The sequence below is a fragment of the Oncorhynchus tshawytscha genome, linkage group LG11, assembly GCF_018296145.1.
Source record: "Oncorhynchus tshawytscha isolate Ot180627B linkage group LG11, Otsh_v2.0, whole genome shotgun sequence".
Taxonomy (NCBI): Eukaryota; Metazoa; Chordata; class Actinopteri; order Salmoniformes; family Salmonidae; genus Oncorhynchus; species Oncorhynchus tshawytscha.
Window position 1 is genome coordinate 18,334,489 of NC_056439.1, and position 18,411 is coordinate 18,352,899.

The 18,411-nt window shown below is 43.3% G+C and overlaps 1 protein-coding gene across 3 annotated transcripts in view; it reads right to left on the bottom strand.

Moving 5' to 3' along the window:
- The window catches only part of mta1 (metastasis associated 1), a 51,633-nt gene extending 37,570 nt beyond the window's left edge, over window positions 1–14,063 (bottom strand). The window contains exons 1-4 of one of the 3 annotated variants that reach the window (XR_006084537.1): window positions 13,898–14,063; window positions 13,705–13,805; window positions 13,540–13,581; window positions 5,439–5,506 (exon numbers count right to left, since the gene is read on the bottom strand). Coding sequence is in view for 1 of the 3 variants with exons in the window: in XM_042329862.1 (XP_042185796.1) it covers window positions 5,439–5,506; window positions 13,540–13,581; window positions 13,705–13,732 (138 nt within the window). In the remaining 2 variants the exon portion in view is untranslated. The remainder of the gene's footprint in view (window positions 1–5,438; window positions 5,507–13,539; window positions 13,582–13,704; window positions 13,806–13,897) is intronic. The other 2 variants (XM_042329862.1, XR_006084538.1) reach the window with 2 other exon arrangements.
- Between the last annotated feature and the right edge of the window lie 4,348 nt (window positions 14,064–18,411).

Sequence of the window (18,411 nt, forward strand, 5' to 3'; positions counted from 1 at the left end):
TGCTATATTTATTTGCTCAATTCTTAAAATGAAGCACAATCAATCTGCTTTACAACCGGTGTAGCCTACCTGGAACATTAACATAGCCATGGGAAGCTCTTCCTCCGTTCCCTATTCAAGTGCAGCCCACGGATTACATGGGTTTTTTTTGTGGGCCATTCTAAATAACATAAATCCACACATACTAGTAGATATGTAAAGACCAGATTTAAATTGACAATAGTTTGACAGGTGAGAATATTATCAAGGGCTTGTCAAATTGTGGATGAAAGACTGATGACGTGAAATAGCAGAGCTCTTTCCTTTCATGCAACTTTTTTTTCAAATCATTAGTTGCATCATGCAGCCTTAGAATGTATTAGGGAAAAAAAGGCAAACATGTATGCATAGTTTGTATTAGTGTTGTCACAATAGGGGGAATACTTGTTGACACTTGTTCCCGTTCTGCGCGTGTGCTATGCAAAACACTGTCACTGAAATTCACACTTCTACTCAATACAGCAGATTGAATTTACTTTCACACTGTTTAGTGAATAATAGAATACTGCATAGAATGCAAATATGAGCAAAATCAGCCAAAGGCCTACCTGTGATTTGGCTGGAGGAATATACCGTTGAAGTCAGAAGTTTACATACACCTTAGCCAAATACATTTAAAACACTGTTTTTCACAAATCCTGACATTTAAATCAGAGTAAAAATTCCCTGTCTTAGGTCAGTTCGGATCACAACTTTAAGAATGTGAAATGTCTTTTATTTCTTTCATCACATTCCCAGTGGGTCAGAAGTATATATACTCAATTAGTATTTGGTAGCATTGTCTTTAAATTGTTTAACTTTGGTCAAATGTTTTGGGTAGCCTTCCACAAGTTGGTTGAATTTTGGCCCATTCCTTCTGACAGAGCTGGTATAACAGAGTCAGGTTTGTTGGCCTCCTTGCTTGCACATTCTTTTTCAGATCTGCCCACAAATTTTCTATAGGATTGAGGTCCGTGTTTGGTGATGGCCACTCCAATACCTTGACTTTGTTGTCCTTAAGCCATTTTGCCACAACATTGGAAGTATGCTTGGGGTCATTGTCCATTTGGAAAACCCATTTGCGACCAAGATTTAACTTCCTGACTGATGTCTTGGGATGTTGCTTCAATATATCCACAATTTCCCTTCCTCATGACATCTATTTTGTGAAGTGCACCAGTCCCTCCTTCAGCAAAGCACCCCAACAACATGATGCTGCCACCCCTGTGCTTCACGGTTGGGATGGTGTTCTTCGGCTTGCAAGCCTCGCCCTTTATCCTCGAAACATAACAATGGTCATTAAGGCCAAACAGTTCTATTTCATCAGACCAGAGGATATTTCTCCAAAAGTACAATCTTTGTCCCCATGTGCAGTTGCAAACCATAGTCTGGCTTTTTTATGGCGGTTTTGGAGCAGTGGCTTCTTCCTTGCCGAGAGGCCTTTCAGGTTGTGTCGATATAGTACTTGTTTTACTGTGGATATGTGATACTTGTGTACCCGTTTCCTCCAGCATCTCCACAAGTTCCTTTGCTGCTGTTCTGGGATTGATTTGCACTTTATGCACCAATGTACGTTCATCTCTAGGAGACAGAACGCCTCTCCTTCCTGAGTGGTATGATGGCTGTGTGGTCCCACTATTGTTTGTACAGATAAACGTGGTACCTTCAGGCGTTTGGAAATTGCACCCAAGGATGATCCAGACTTGTGGAGGTGTTTGTTTCTGAGGTCTTGGCTGATTTCTTTTGATTTCCCCATGATGTCAAGCAAAGAGGCACTGAGTTTGAAGGTAGGCTTTGAAATACATCCACCGGTACACCTCCAATTGACTCAAATGATGTAAATTAGCTTATCAGAACAAGACATCATTTTCTGGAATTTTCCAAGCTGTTTAAAGGCAGTCAACTTGGCGAATGTAAACTTCCGACCCACTGGAATTGTGATAGAGGGAATTATAACTGAAATAATCTGTCTGTAAACAAATGTTGTAAAAATTACTTGTGTCATGCACAAAGTAGATGTTCTAACTGACTTGCCAAAACTATAGTTTGCTAACAAGAAATTCGTGGAGTGGTTGAAAAATGAGTGAACGACTCCAACCTAAGTGTATGTAAACTTCCAACTTCAACTGTACATGCATAATGATCTGCGTGTCAGTAAGGGAAAACACTGCATGAAACCTTCTACTCTTCAATTAAAAACCACACACACTCTCCTTCCCACACCGTCTCCCTCATACTAAACACACACCATTCTCGCTCTCCCAAACACTGCTCCCAACTTTTAATACGTTAGGCCCCAAACAAAATTTAAAGAGCACCAGAAAGAAATAGGATTTGTGATACAGTTTAGGCTTATATTAGGCCTATATGAATCCTACCTTTGAAGCACATCTCACGAGTAGCAGACTCTTTTCCTTTCTTCCTGTGCCAATCAAATTAGCCTAAACCTACTGTCAAGTTACATTACCAGGTTGTTAGCTAGCTACAGTGCCTTGCGAAAGTATTCGGCCCCCTTGAACCTTGCGACCTTTTGCCACATTTCAGGCTTCAAACATAAAGATATAAAACTGTATTTTTTTGTGAAGAATCAACAACAACTGGGACACAATCATGAAGTGGAACAACATTTATTGGATATTTCAAACTTTTTTAACAAATCAAAAACTGAAAAATTGGGCGTGCAAAATTATTCAGCCCCTTTACTTTCAGTGCAGCAAACTCTCTCCAGAAGTTCAGTGAGGATCTCTGAATGATCCAATGTTGACCTAAATGACTAATGATGATAAATACAATCCACCTGTGTGTAATCAAGTCTCCGTATAAATGCACCTGCACTGTGATAGTCTCAGAGGTCCGTTAAAAGCGCAGAGAGCATCATGAAGAACAAGGAACACACCAGGCATGTCCGAGATACTGTTGTGAAGAAGTTTAAAGCCGGATTTGGATACAAAAAGATTTCCCAAGCTTTAAACATCCCAATGAGCACTGTGCAAGCGATAATATTGAAATGGAAGGAGTATCAGACCACTGCAAATCTACCAAGACCTGGCCGTCCCTCTAAACTTTCAGCTCATACAAGGAGAAGACTGATCAGAGATGCAGCCAAGAGGCCCATGATCACTCTGGATGAACTGCAGAGATCTACAGCTGAGGTGGGAGACTCTGTCCATAGGACAACAATCAGTCGTATATTGCACAAATCTGGCCTTTATGGAAGAGTGGCAAGAAGAAAGCCATTTCTTAAAGATATCCATAAAAGGGTCGTTTAAAGTTTGCCACAAGCCACCTGGGAGACACACCAAACATGTGGAAGAAGGTGCTCTGGTCAGATGAAACCAAAATTGAACTTTTTGGCAACAATGCAAAACATTATGTTTGGCGTAAAAGCAACACAGCTCATCACCCTGAACACACCATCCCCACTGTCAAACATGGCGGTGGCAGCATCATGGTTTGGGCCTGCTTTTCTTCAGCAGGGACAGGGAAGATGGTTAAAATTGATGGGAAGATGGATGGAGCCAAATACAGGACCATTCTGGAAGAAAACCTGATGGAGTCTGCAAAAGACCTGAGACTGGGACGGAGATTTGTCTTCCAACAAGACAATGATCCAAAACATAAAGCAAAATCTACAATGGAATGGTTCAAAAATAAACATATCCAGGTGTTAGAATGGCCAAGTCAAAGTCCAGACCTGAATCCAATCGAGAATCTGTGGAAAGAACTGAAAACTGCTGTTCACAAATGCTCTCCATCCAACCTCACTGAGCTCGAGCTGTTTTGCAAGGAGGAATGGGAAAAAATTTCAGTCTCTCGATGTGCAAAACTGATAGAGACACACCCCAAGCGACTTACAGCTGTAATCGCAGCAAAAGGTGGCGCTACAAAGTATTAACTTAAGGGGGCTAAATAATTTTGCACGCCCAATTTTTCAGTTTTTGATTTGTTAAAAAAGTTTGAAATATCCAATAAATGTCGTTCCACTTCATGATTGTGTCCCACTTGTTGTTGATTCTTCACAAAAAAATACAGTTTTATATCTTTATGTTTGAAGCCTGAAATGTGGCAAAAGGTCGCAAAGTTCAAGGGGGCCGAATACTTTCGCAAGGCACTGTATGTGACATGACTGAACAACGTTGTTTGTTATCAAAGCAATAGTTTGCGAGCCAGGATTAGTTTAAAAACGGCCCGCAACACAGTTTGTGAAACTATACAAAATGCACGTGAAATTCGATAGAAAGTAAAATATGCATCTGGTAATATGGGTCATATTTTGGTAACCGTATAGGCTAGAGACCAGCCATTTTCTTGGCTGTAAACATGCCTGTCGCAAAGCAGTGCTCCATTTTCAGAGGCTGCATTGTCAGTAAACTTGCAAAGTCTGCTGAGACTGGGCCTGTACTCCTGGTTATAACAGGTGATGAAATGATACAATGTAGCAATATTGCTCCCTCTGGGCGCTGCTTCAATGTAACAAATCCCTATAGCCTATATTCTTTTTTTTCGCGAATACATTCTAACACAGCATGGCGCAACTGGTCTCCCAGACTGGCGCAGCGGTCCAAGGCACCATATTGCCGTGCTCGAGGCGTCACTAGACCCGAGTTTTGTTCCCGGGCTGTAACACAACGGCCGTGATCGGGAATCCCATAGGGCACGCACAAATTGGCCCAGCATCGTCCGGGTTAGAGGAAGGTTTGAACGGGCAGGGCAGAATGTCATTTTATATAAATAAAGAGGTAGTACCATACAAAACGGAACTAAAGTATTCTAAAATGTTGGTATCATAAGTATGACATTTTGGTAACATGATATTACTGTGGTACCGGTATACCATGCAACACTAGTATGTATCACAAATAACTAAATTAGGCAAGACGAGGATCTGTTTCTTCATTAACCTCTCAACACAGAATATTTGGAAATAGTTCTGGGAAAATATCCTTGCAATTTTACTGAGCCATGTTCAACTGTATTCTCCTTACTTTAAAATAATGTAATGCTACAGGAATTTGAAGCAAATCTTACCTGCCAAATGAACTGCTGCAGCCCACGGCCATATAGCATAGCTAGATCAGAGCCTAACTTAAGACTCAGAATATGCCATTTCTGTTCTTCTGAAATATGATGAGATAATGTAGCCTAATGTTTCTTTAGCCTAAATTAAATCATGGATTTATTGTGATGGTGTCGGCTATAATAAATAGATTCATGTTCCAAAGATCCGAATCGGTGGCATGCTTGAAGGCTACGTGTGGAAGCCCTGAGATGCTAAAACGTGTTTATGTTCATTAAAAAAAAAGGTAAATTACCGTGAGACCAGCAGTTATTTGAGTGACAACTACCGGCTGACAATTTCATGACCACCACAACCCTAGTTATGGCCAGAGAGACTGTACACACACGCACCACCGTCTCACCTTGTTGAGCTCTTCTATCCGCCGGATCAGCAGTGGGTTACTGGATGAGTTTTCAAAATAAACATAATCTGTTGAGGAAAAGGGGTGGAGGGAAGAGAAGTAGGAGGAGGGAGAGAGAGAGAAAACACGTCAGTAGAGCGTCTTAACAAGGTTAGCCTACTCTGTATAGCCAACAGAGACAGCGTCAACTGTATTCTTGCGGCGTGATTTGGCCATCTGGACCAATGGAGGACTTCAATAACTTGTACAGTATATCAAAACACTATTTTCTTCCCATTATTTGTCCACTGCATTTCTAGCTCCCTCTCCTCTTTCCCTCCCTCTCCCCTTGCTCTAAAACTAGCCCCCCCTCTGCAGTCCTCCGTCACTCCTCTCCACTCTCCCTCAGGCCCTGGGCTTAGTAGAGTGCGTGCCTTTCCTCTTAAACCTGCATGCAACTTGACTAATGTCAGATTATCATACCCCACACTTGATAGGCTGCCTGGAGCTAAACCCCCCACCCCCTCGTCTACCCCCATCCTCTCCGGTCCAACTCTTCATCTCATCTGACTAAACAGGTCTCTGTTCTCCTAGGAATTATTTAATATATATATATATATAAAACACACAAAAGTTTGGGGTCACTTAGAAATTCATGTTTTTGAAATAAAAGAAAATTGGCCATTAAAATATCAAAATGATCAGAAATAGTGTAGACATAGTGAATGTTGTAAATGACTATTGTAGCTGGAAATGGAATATCTACATAGGCCCATAATCAGCAACCATCACTCTTGTGTTCCAATGGCACGTTGTGTTAGCTAATCCATGTTTATCATTTTAAAAAGGCTAATTGCTCATTCGAAAACCCTTTAGCAATTATGTCAGCACAGCTGAAAACTGTTGTTCTGATTAAAGAAGCAATAAAACTGGCCTTCTTTAGACTAGTTGAGTATCTGGAGCATCAGCGTCTGTGGGTTTGATTACAGGCTCAAAATGGCCAGAAACAAAGACCTTTCTTCTGAAACTCGTCAGTCTATTCTTGTTCTGAGAAATGAAGGCCATTCCATGCGAGAAATTGGCAAGAAACTGAAGATCTCGTACAACGCTGTGTACTACTCCCTTCACGGAACAGCGCAAACTGGCATAGGAAGGAAGAAGAGTAGAATAGGAAGAAGTGGGAGGCCTTGGTGCACAAATGAGCAAGAGGACAAGTACATTAGAGTCTAGTTTGAGAAACAGACACCTCACAAGTCCTCAACTTGGAGCTTCATGAAATAGTACCCGCAAAACACCAGTCTCAACGTCAACAGTGAAGAGGCGACTCCGGGATGCTGGCCTTCTAGGCAGAGTTCCTATGTCCAGTGTCTGTGTTCTTTTGCCCATCTTAATCTTGTCTTTTGATTGGACAGTCTGAGATATGGCTTTTTCTTTGCAACTCTGCCTCGAAGGCCAGAATCGCCTCTTCGATGTTGATGTCGAGACTGGTGTTTTGCAGGTAAAAATAAAGAAAAGCCCTTGAATGAGTAGGTGTGTCCAAACTTTTGACTGGTACTGTATATCACCCCCACCCCCCACCCAGTTCATATAAACAAAGAGCTAGAGAGCAATGTAATAAATAAATTACATTTCAATAATCTTAAAAGTTCAGACCCCTTGACTTTCCACATTTTGTTAAATTGATTAAATATTTTTTTCCCCCACTCAAGCTACACACAATACCCCATACATAGCAAGTACATAGCAAACAGATTATTATTATTATTATTATTATTATTATTTTTTTTTTTGGGGGGGGTCATTTTTAAGTATTCATTCCCTTTACTCAGTACTTTGTTGAAGCACCTTTGCCAGCAATTACAGCATTGAGTCTCCTTGGGTATGACTACAAGCTTGGCACACGTATTTGGGGAGTTTCTCCCATTCTTCTCTCCAAATCCTCTCAAGCGCGGTCAGGTTGGATTGGGAGCGTTGCTGCACAACAGAAATGTTCGACCGGGTTCAAGTCCAAGCTCTGGCTGGGCCACTCAGACATTCAGAGACTTGTCCCCAAGCCACTCCTGTATTGTCTTGACAGTGTGCTTAGGGTCGTTGTCCTGTCGGAAGGTGAACCATCGCCCCATTCTGAGGTCCTGAGCAGGTTCATCATGGATTTCTCTGTCCTTTGCGCCAATCAACTTTTCCTCGATCCTGACTAGTCTCCCAGTCCCCGCCGCTGAAAAACATCCCCACAGCATGAAGCTGCCACCACCATTCTTCACCGTAGGGATGGTGCCAGGTTTCCACCAGACATGACGCTTGGCATTCAGGCCAAAGAGTTCAATCTTGGTTTCATCAACCAGAGAGAGTGTTGTTTCTCATGGTCTGAGAGTCTTTAGGTGCTTTTTGGCAAACTCCAAACGGGCTGTCATGTGCCTTTTACTGAGAAGTGGCTTCCGTCTGGCCACTCTACCATAAAGGCCTTATTGGTGGAGTGCTGCAGAGACGGTTGTCCTTCTGGAAGATTCTCCCATCTCCACAGCCTAACTCTAGAGCTCAGTCAGCGTGACCATCGGGTTCTTGGTCACCCTCCTGACCAAGGCCCTTCTGCCACCACTAGGAAGAGTTTTGGTGATCAATCCGGTCATAAAGCTCGAGACCCTGGGTCTCGACCCCGCCCTGTGCAACTGGGTACTGGACTTCCTGACGGGCCGCCCCCAGGTGGTGAGGGTAGGCAACAACATCTCCACCCCGCTGATCCTCAACACTGGGGCCCCACAAGGGTGCGTTCTGAGCCCTCTCCTGTACTCCCTGTTCACCCACGACTGCGTGGTCACGCACGCCTCCAACTCAATCATCAAGTTTGCGGACGACACAACAGTGGTAGGCTTGATTACCAACAACGACGAGACGGCCTACAGGGAGGAGGTGAGGGCCCTCGGAGTGTGGTGTCAGAAAAATAACCTCACACTCAACGTCAACAAAACTAAGGAGATGATTGTGGACTTCAGGAAACAGCAGAGGGAACACCCCCCTATCCACATCGATGGAACAGTAGTGGAGAGGGTAGTAAGTTAAGTTCCTCGGTGTACACATCACAGAAAAACTGAATTGGTCCACCCACACAGACAGCATCGTGAAGAAGGCGCAGCAGCGCCTCTTCAACCTCAGGAGGCTGAAGAAATTCAGCTGGTCACCAAAAGCACTCACAAACTTCTACAGATGCACAATCGAGAGCATCCTGTCGGGCTGTATCACCGCCTGGTACGGCAACTGCTCCGCCTACAACCGTAAGGCTCTCCAGAGGGTAGTGAGGTCTGCACAACGCATCACCGGGGGCAAACTACCTGCCCTCCAGGACACCTCCACCACCCGATGTCACAGGAAGGCCATAAAGATCATCAAGGACAACAACCACCCGAGCCACTGCCTGTTCACCCCACTATCATTAAGAAGGCGAGGTCAGTACAGGTGCATCAAAGCTGGGACCGAGAGACTGAAAAACAGCTTCTATCTCAAGGCCATCAGACTGTTAAACAGCCACCACTAACATTGAGTGGCTGCTGCCAACACACTGACTCAACTACAGCCACTTTAATAATGGGAATTGATGGGAAATGATGTAAAATATATCACTAGCCACTTTAAACAATGCTACCTAATATAATGTTTACATACCCTACATTATTCATCTCATATGTATACGTATATACTGTACTCTATATCTACTGCATCTTTATGTAATACATGTATCACTAGCCACTTTAACTATGCCACTTTGTTTACATACTCATATGTATATACTGCACTCAATACCATCTACTTTATCTTGCCTATGCCGCTCTGTACCATCACTCATTCATATATCTTTATGTACATATTCTTTATCCCCTTACACTTGTGTCTATAAGGTAGTAGTTTTGGAATTGTTAGCTAGATTACTTGTTGGTTATTACTGCATTGTCAGAACTAGAAGCACAAGCATTTCGCTACACTCGCATTAACATCTGCTAACCATGTGTATGTGACAAATACAATTAGATTTGATGGTTCCAAACTTCTTTCATTTAAGAATGATGGAGGCCAGTGTTCTTGGGGACCTTCAATGCTGCAGACATTTTTAGTACCCTTCCCCAGATCTGTGTCGACACAATCCTGTCTCGGAGCTCTACGGACAATTCCTTCATGGCTTGGTTTTTGCTCTGACATGTACTGTCAACTCTGGGACCGTTCCAAAGCACGTCCAATCAATGAATTTTCCACAGGTGGACTCAAATCAAGTTGTAGGAACATCTCAAGGATGATCAATGGAAACAGGATGCACCTGAGCTCAATTTTGAATCTCATAGCAAATGGTCTGAATACTTATGTAAATAAGATCTGTTATATATATATTTTTTTATAAAAACAAAAATGTACAACAACCCGTTTTCTCTTTGTCATTATGGGGTATTGTGTGTAGATTTGAGGATTTTTATTTATTTAAAACATTTTAGAATAAGACTAACGAAAAAAAATGTGGAAAAAGTCAAGGGGTCTGAATACTTTCCAGAGGCACTGTAATGTTCAGCCATGCACTCACGTGTGTACTCCTGTGGCAAGTACACTAACCAACTCAATTTGAGCGGTTTACTAATGGGAAACATGCAGCGAATGTTACGCTGAACATGCTCAACCACAGCCTTCAAAAGAGCTCAAAAATGTAATAAAAACATACAGAACAGGCAAACCTGCCTGCCCGTCTCTCCAGCTCACTCTGTCGGTCTCTCTTCCTGCCTGCCTGTCTCTGCCAGCCCTCGCCTACCCTCCTGCCAGATCAGCCTGCATGTGCCCACAGCCCGCGTTTGCTACCCCCACCCCTCCCCCACTGCCTGCCTCAGCCAATCATGCGCCATCACTACCCGCCACGTCACAGTGCAGTCAAATTCCCTCAGAGCCAATCGTAGCATGTAGCTGAGCCCCAAAGACAGTGTGTCCATCCATCTCACTCAGATAGAATAGGCCCTGCATTTTCTTTACCTAACACCGGCCAAACTTGGCATGATCATCCATACTGTCTGTGACTGTTAGGAAAAAGGTGGAGGCTATGCCTTCTATCTGAGCGGTGTGTTCGCCCTCTGTCAGAGAGCCTGTATCAATTCTGCTGCCAAGGAGATGCTGTGTATCTATGCCGTCTAACACAGTTCGGCTCCAAGGAGATGCTGTGCATCTATGGCTCTACCAGAGCTCGGCTCCAAGGAGATGCAGTGTATCTATGGCTCTACCAGAGCTCGGCTCCAAGGAGATGCAGTGTATCTATGGCTCTACCAGAGCTCGGCTCCAAGGAGATGCAGTGTATCTATGGCTCTACCAGAGCTCGGCTCCAAGGAGATGCAGTGTATCTATGGCTCTACCAGAGCTCGGCTCCAAGGAGATGCAGTGTATCTATGGCTCTACCAGAGCTCGGCTCCAAGGAGATGCAGTGTATCTATGGCTCTACCAGAGCTCGGCTCCAAGGAGATGCAGTGTATCTATGGCTCTACCAGAGCTCGGCTCCAAGGAGATGCAGTGTATCTATGGCTCTACCAGAGCTCGGCTCCAAGGAGATGCAGTATCTATGGCTCTACCAGAGCTCGGCTCCAAAGAGATGCAGTGTATCAATGGCTCTACCAGAGCTCGGCTCCAAAGAGATGCAGTGTATCTATGGCTCTACCAGAGCTCGGCTCCAAGGAGATGCAGTGTATCTATGGCTCTACCAGAGCTCGGCTCCAATCACATCTGTAAGGAAGACGCCATGTGATAGTGCCATGAAGGGGGGATTTCACCAAAGAGCCAATTCAACTGAATAGTAAAGCTTGTCCAAGCAACCAACTACCTGGATCCTCTCCTGAACTTTGACCCCAGGGGGCCTGAGTTTACACACCTACAGGGAAAGTGGCCGTGGTGCTTTCAATTTGGTGCTCATTCAGTGCGTGTTAGCCAAGACAATAAGCTGAAAATGCCAGATTGATGCTACTGATCAAGCAACTTTCCTCCTATGCCAGAAACAGCACATCGGTTTAGGATATTATGATGTTAGTTCACAAAAATGCTGTGTGATTCCAAAATCAAAAGCAACCATACAGACCCTTGTTTTTATCATTTTCCTTGGGTTTTGGAGGGTAAAAATGGTCAGGGACCCTAAATGCCAGGAGAGGCTCGCTCTCCAGAAGAGGCTCGCTCTCCAGAAGAGGCTCGCTCTCCAGAAAACAAAGACAAATAAGAGATCTATCGGAAGGAATAAGGCTAAATGGACTTTAAAGTGTAAAATGTTGAGGGCCCAGAAGAGTGATCTGCTGTGTGGAAACAAAAAACATTAGGTCATAGTAAGCCTACTGTGTATGTGTGACAGGCTTTGTCTATGCTTCAGCCACAAGGGAAGTCCTCCTCATTGCCTCTGATGATCCAGCATTGTCCACAGCATTGTATTTTTAAGTGTCAGCTATCTTTGAGGGGAACCCGGCTTTGCTCAGATGCCAGGCAATGCCCTAGACTGGAGAAGGGGACAAGGCACCTACCCAGAGAAGCATCCATTTGATCCTGGACCTTATTAGATTTCAGTGTACTGCTATGAGTGGTTCGACATTGAACCAAAGAGCTGAGGCAACGACTGTGGTTGTCGGGCCAAACGGGACCTAAAGGGAATGTAGCAGGTCAGAAGAGGACTGGCCACCCCTTGGGAGCCTGATTCCTCTCCAGGTTTCTTCCTAGGTTACTGCCTTCTAGGGAGTTTTTCCTAGCCACTGTGCTGAACGGCCTCTGCATTGCTTGCTCGTTGGGGTTTTAGGCTGAGTTTCTGTAAAGCACTTTGTGACATCTGCTGACGTAAAAAGGGTTTCATAAAATACATTTTATTGATTGACATGGCAATTCAAAATAATTTCTCCCTCTAAAATGTAGGCTTACCTTTACTATCTTGGCACTGATTGAATGGCTATTCAGAGGTTCTTGAGAAACTGTCAAAACAGTTCCATCAAAAGTCCATCATTTCTAAAAAAAATGTGTGCAGCAGTACTGAATCTGCTGTCAAAAAGTTCCATTCCCCAGCTATCAATTAAAATGATATGCTGTAAACTACTCTGTGTGCACCAACTGTGTGCATAGCAATGAGTGGCTTAAATTCCCCACTTTCCAAAACAATTAAATGGGTCCTCTATTCAGCAGAATCAGCATGATCACAAGCAGACAGACAAACTGTCACCATTTCTGTACAGTGCCACCTAAACTATATATTTTATGAACACTAGCTTGATTGTCTAACTCGTCTGACAACCAAATGATTCATAACACAACTGGAAGCCAGTTGACATGAGTAATAGTAAGAGACTAGGCTAGGCTATTGTTATATAGTAGTGTTTCCTCCGTGTTAAATAGTTCCAATAAAAATAAGTAAAACATCGTTTCCTCTAGGACTGGTCACATTGACCCCATCCATCACAATCCACAACTGGTGCTGCTGAACACACACTGTCGTGGTCGAACAGAAACATGTTCACACACCAGCTAACAATGAATGAAGCTTGGTTTAAAACCTGTGGCATGACTAGCCTACTGCTGGATACAGTTGCCAATTTGATGATTAAAATGTATTGCAAGGGGGCGGGAGTGTGACACCGGACCTCAGTATGCACCGAACGAGCCAGGTGAGTTGAAAACTAAATATAAGTCAACTTGAACCCGAGTAGACTAACCTTGCTAGGTAGCTATTGTTACTGTAAAGTGGTACATATTATGAAATGCGAACGCTGATCCATTTGATATAGGCTCAAAAAAAAAGGTCGGTCTAATATAAAATACAGATTAGACAATAGGCACCATCGTAATGTATTTTCATTACTCTGAAAGTACAACTTCAGAGACCGGCAGCAGTTAACGTTACCGTGCTCTGCCTCAAAATGCTCAACTCTCACCAGAGCCAAATAGCCTGTTAGCCAACTAATGCGCTAGCCAGCCGGCTGGCAAGCCAAACTTACTTTTAAAAGCGAAACCGTTGAAAAATTACTTTAATAGAAACAAAAAAAATGTTAACTCTGAAGACGACCATATTGGTTTGTGTGACAACAACAGCGAGACGTTTAGAAACAACGAGGGGGGGACCCGGGGTCCCTACGAGACTCTTCATCACCATCCTCCTCCTCCTCATAGTCACCATCATCTTCATCACCGACTGAAAGCACAAGGCACTTTAGCTTTAGGAAATCAAATTTAAAAAGACAAAACCATGCTGCAAAACCCGCGACGAACCAGGGAGAACGAGACACAAAATTGTCCATAGCTGTGTTCCCCTTACCTCCAACCCGGTACATGTTCGCTGCCATGACTGCCCCGGGTCCTGGCGTCTCCAGGTAGGGCTATCTCTCGCAGGAGCCGTCGCTGTTACCACTGCCGCCGCTGTGTGTTGGAAAATGGTGGATTGATCAATACGAAGCAGACTAGCCAAGAGATCTTAAAGAGACAGTACGCGTTATTTCTCCAACACCTACTCGTCCGGGTAGTCCTGCTGTATTTTTTAATTGAGGCGGACTTGAGTAACCCGCGTAAAATGTGGATACAGTTCGTAACAAAGCGGTTTCCCCTGGAAGTCAGTGCACGAACGAGGAGTGGGCTGCAGTGGGAGGGGAGGGGAGGGGGGCACTATTCACCATCGTTGCCCTCTCACTACCCCGCCTCCCTACCTGCACGCAACACAACAGTGCTGTGTTATTTCAAAACTAACGGGAACATTTATAAAATATTAAACTGTTGCTGTTTGAGTAGCCTACAAAAACAAAAAATTTTTTTGATTGTGGCCAGTTCCTTTAAAAATGTATGTTCATATCTCCCTCTGTCTAGCCCCCTCAACCTTACTGAAGCCAGTTCCACTGCTTTTTTTCATTGTTCCCCTCTAATCAGATACTTATTTAGACCTGGGAAACCAGGTGTGTGCAATTAATTATCAGGTAGGAGAGAAAAGCAGGCTCCAGATCTCTTAGGGTAAGAGTTGAATAACCCTGAACTAGCCTTTTCATTGTCCCGTCATCTTCAAAGGGAAGAGAGAGATGGATAATGCTGTAGTCTTTAACTAGGCTATATTGTAGGCTATGTGTTTTCAATTACTATCAGACAAAGTATAGTTTAATTCTCGTATGATCACTCCTTTGTTTTGTAAAGGATAAGAGCAAAACAGAGTAGAATAGAAGACCATGATTAGGCAACACATGTCCTGGACTGGTAGGCCAACACTGATGTCACATAACAGCTAATTCTGAACTAAATTAGGTAAAACATAATTATGGGAGTTGCTGTTTAAAACAGTTTGATAGTGGCCTTAGTTATCCACTATCCACACCGTAGTCTTTCTGGTTTGGACAGCTTCATGCCTTCAAGTACTGTGGTGTGTGTTATAGCCTATGTCTGAGTCCAAGGAGATGTAGCTTGCTGTGAAAACATGATCCTGGGTGGTCTCCTTAGAGAGAGAGAGACAGAGAGAGAGAGAGACAGAGAGAGAGAGAGGGGGGGGGGGACAGACAGACAGACAGTGACACAGAGAGAGAGAAGGAGAGGGAGAGAGAACAGAGAAAGACTGGGAGAGAGAAACCCAGGGAGAGGAGAAAAAGAGAGGAGGGAGAGAGTTTTTTTATACAGAGCAGAGAGTCTATTCCAGGAAGACGGTGCTTCCTCTGATGGTGTACTGAATCTCTACCGTGTTTTATGAGGTGGTTTTCAATGTAAATGTAGGCATGGAGGAATTCCCCTGGTATACATCTGATCTATACCATATGGCAGAGTTCCCAAATAGGTGGTATGTGGGCCAAATTCAGCCCGTGTGTGATTTTATTTGGCCCCTAAAGTCACCTGAGAACAAAACAACATGAGCTCAAAGTGATTTTAATTTAGGAAATCTGTTCCCAAGTATCCCCACACCTAAGAAGTGAGGCATATGTGATTGTGTATCCCAATGCAATCAAGGTTTGAAATTATTATCTTTTTCTCAAATGCTATATCTGTTTGAGATTCTGCAGTGTACAAATTATTTATAACTCTGTTCCGACCCCCTAAAAAAAGAAAAAATAGACCAACTGCCGAATGTAACTAAGCACCCTTCCATATGGAAAGCTCAACTACTAGGCCAAGCGTCTGCAGTCATATGACCATGGTAAGCCAATCACAAGTCTCTCTATATATTTTACCACCAGTGCACTCAAAATGAAGTAACTCTTTGCAACAGTAGAGAGGGATACTATTGTCTACTTGCACATTCAAGATTAAGTAACAGTGTGTGTGTGTGTGTGTGTGTGTGTGTGTGTGTGTGTGTGTGTGTGTGTGTGTGTGTGTGTGCGCTTACGTATATGCCACTGTAGGCTGGCACTTCTATACTTTTACCAACGTTGTTGCCAGTGTGATGTAATTATAACTAGACAGCATCTTCCTGTGACTCATCAGAGATCTAACCCAAGCATTCATCAGAGATCTAACCCAAGCATTCATCAGAGATCTAACCCAAGCATTCATCAGAGATCTAACCCAAGCATTCATCAGAGATCTAACCCAAGCATTCATCAGAGATCTAACCCAAGCCAATAGGCTCTCAAATTGAACTAGAAGAAAGTTGTTTCCAACTTGTTTACCTGTTTTATACTATGAACTGTTAGTGTGCACGTGCGCGTGCATGTGTGTATGCACTCATGCAGATGTGCGTGTGTATCTTTGTAGGGAACTGGGAACTGTGAATAGGAGTTCCTGCGTGATGCTGTTTGTTTTCTTGGCTGCTCTCTGGCTGCTGTGCAGACGTCTTTGATTGGCTGGCTCCTCTTCCAGATGTTGGTGATGTCAGAGTGCTGTACAGGCAGTTAACCCACTGTTCCTAGGTCGTCATTGAAAATAAGAATTTGTTCTTAACTGACTTGCCTAGTTAAATAAAGGTAAAATTAAAATAAATAAAAAATATTGTTACTGCACCATGCATTACTCCGTTCCTGTACTGGTATGAATGAGACAGCAGGTGGCACTGTTGTCCCATTTTCCATTACTTCCATGATGCACTAAGATGCAGTTTCCTATCTTCATCAGCAGAGATCGCTACAAACACATTGTCCTCACATGCTCCCTTGACAGCAGTGCTGAATGGACAGCAGACAGGGCAGACTGTTCAGGCTGTGCAGCGATCCCTGAGGATCCAGACATGACACTTCATTAATTGATTTATTATGTATTTTGGGACTGTTTGAGTCACACAGTCAGTGTTTTTCCGACTGAGGCCCAGACCAGCCAACAGAGCTTTAGCCTCTGCTGACCTCCATTAACATCATTTTATTAATTGAGGCACTGTTTTTATTTCCACCATTATTGCCCTCGCCTTCCCGTTCCTTTCCCTGTTGGTCTGTTAGATTAGGAGGAAAAAGAGGTTTGTGGGTTGTGCGTGTGTGAGAAAGTGTGAATGATAAAGGTTGGCAGTTTGGGTGTGGAGAGACAGTCCATGGCAAGATAAGGGCAGTGCCATGAAGGAGGGCGGTTATACAAGTTTAGTGGAGATTTCACTCTTTACCAGAACCAGCATCTCAGCCTATGTTGTTTTAATCCCAAATGGCTGTATTTCCTTCAGAAACCCTTTCATCATATTTATTAAATATACTGAACAAAAATATTAACGCAACACACAACAATTTCAAAGGTTTTACTGAGTTACAGTTCATATAAGGAAATCAGTCGATTTAAATCAATTAATTAGACCCTAGCTGGGCCTGGGGGGGCATTGGCCCACCCACTGGGGAGCCAGGTCTTGCAAATCAGACTGTTTTCCCCACAAAAAGGCTATTACAGACAGAAATACTCTTCAGTTTCATCAGCTGTCCGGGTGGCTGGTCTCAGACAATGCCGCAGGTGAAGAAGTCGGGTGTGGGGGACCTGGGCTGGCGTGGTTACACGTGGCCTGCAGTTGTGAGGCCGGTTGGATGTACTGCCAAATTCTCTAAAATGAGGTTGGAGGTGGTTTACGATAGGGCTGGGCCATATATCGAATTCATTTGATTAAATAGAATTTATGTTTTTGCTCGATATTCCAAACGCCTGTATCGCAGAATCAAGTTTTTTTTTTAAATGTTTTTCGTTTTTATGAGCATTTATGTCTGCTTGCTCTCTTGTATGTTTGGTGCTGCGTGCACCTTCCCATTTACACCAGAGATTTGTATAATGACGAGATGCTCATGTCCCTAACAATGGGAGTCGTTGTCCCAAAGGCGAGAAGGCAGGTGGTGAGTTTAGGTTCAAAATAAACGCATAGAAACGTTTTGGGCTGATTTTAGACAGATTTTGGCGAAAGTGAAACCTCCCGCTTCGCCTCTTTCTCCCAAGCCCCTCTCCCTACCACTCACAACAACAAAGATGAGAGATCACTTCTTCCTTATATTATTTTACTGTATTAGAGGAGAAGTTAACCTTTCGAACCATACCCTGTTTATGTTTCAACCCCGACAATTTTGAGAAGAGCAGACTACTAAAAATGGATGTACCAGTGAACATTCATTTTGACAAATGAATGCTCAGTTGGTCGTGCGCACATTACGGTACCACGTATCTCTAGCAGCATTTTAGTAAAATAAAGATTGCTATACTAGCTGTTTAGTCTGTGTTTTATAAATGTGCAATATGCATAAAACAATTATATAAGGAACTGGCAACTCGTTCTCTCATTCTGAGAAATACGGTAGGCCACTTGATTGAAACATCTGAACAAAGTGGACAGGCTAGCATGCTGTTCAAACTGTTGGAGACGGACAGAAGGGTGTGTTCATAACAACTGTTTTGCCTTGTTAGCTGAATTCAGAGCTTGTGAAATTATACCTAGATCCCAGTTGGCTAAACTTGAAATATAAATATTAGCGGCTACTCACTAGCACGTGAACTTATGCTTGAGATATTGTTTATAAGACAGGTGTTAATTTTTTTAATATTAGTGAATGGGCATTATGCTTGGTTCTGGTTAAAATTGTAACAAAAAGGGCATTTTTATAGACAGACC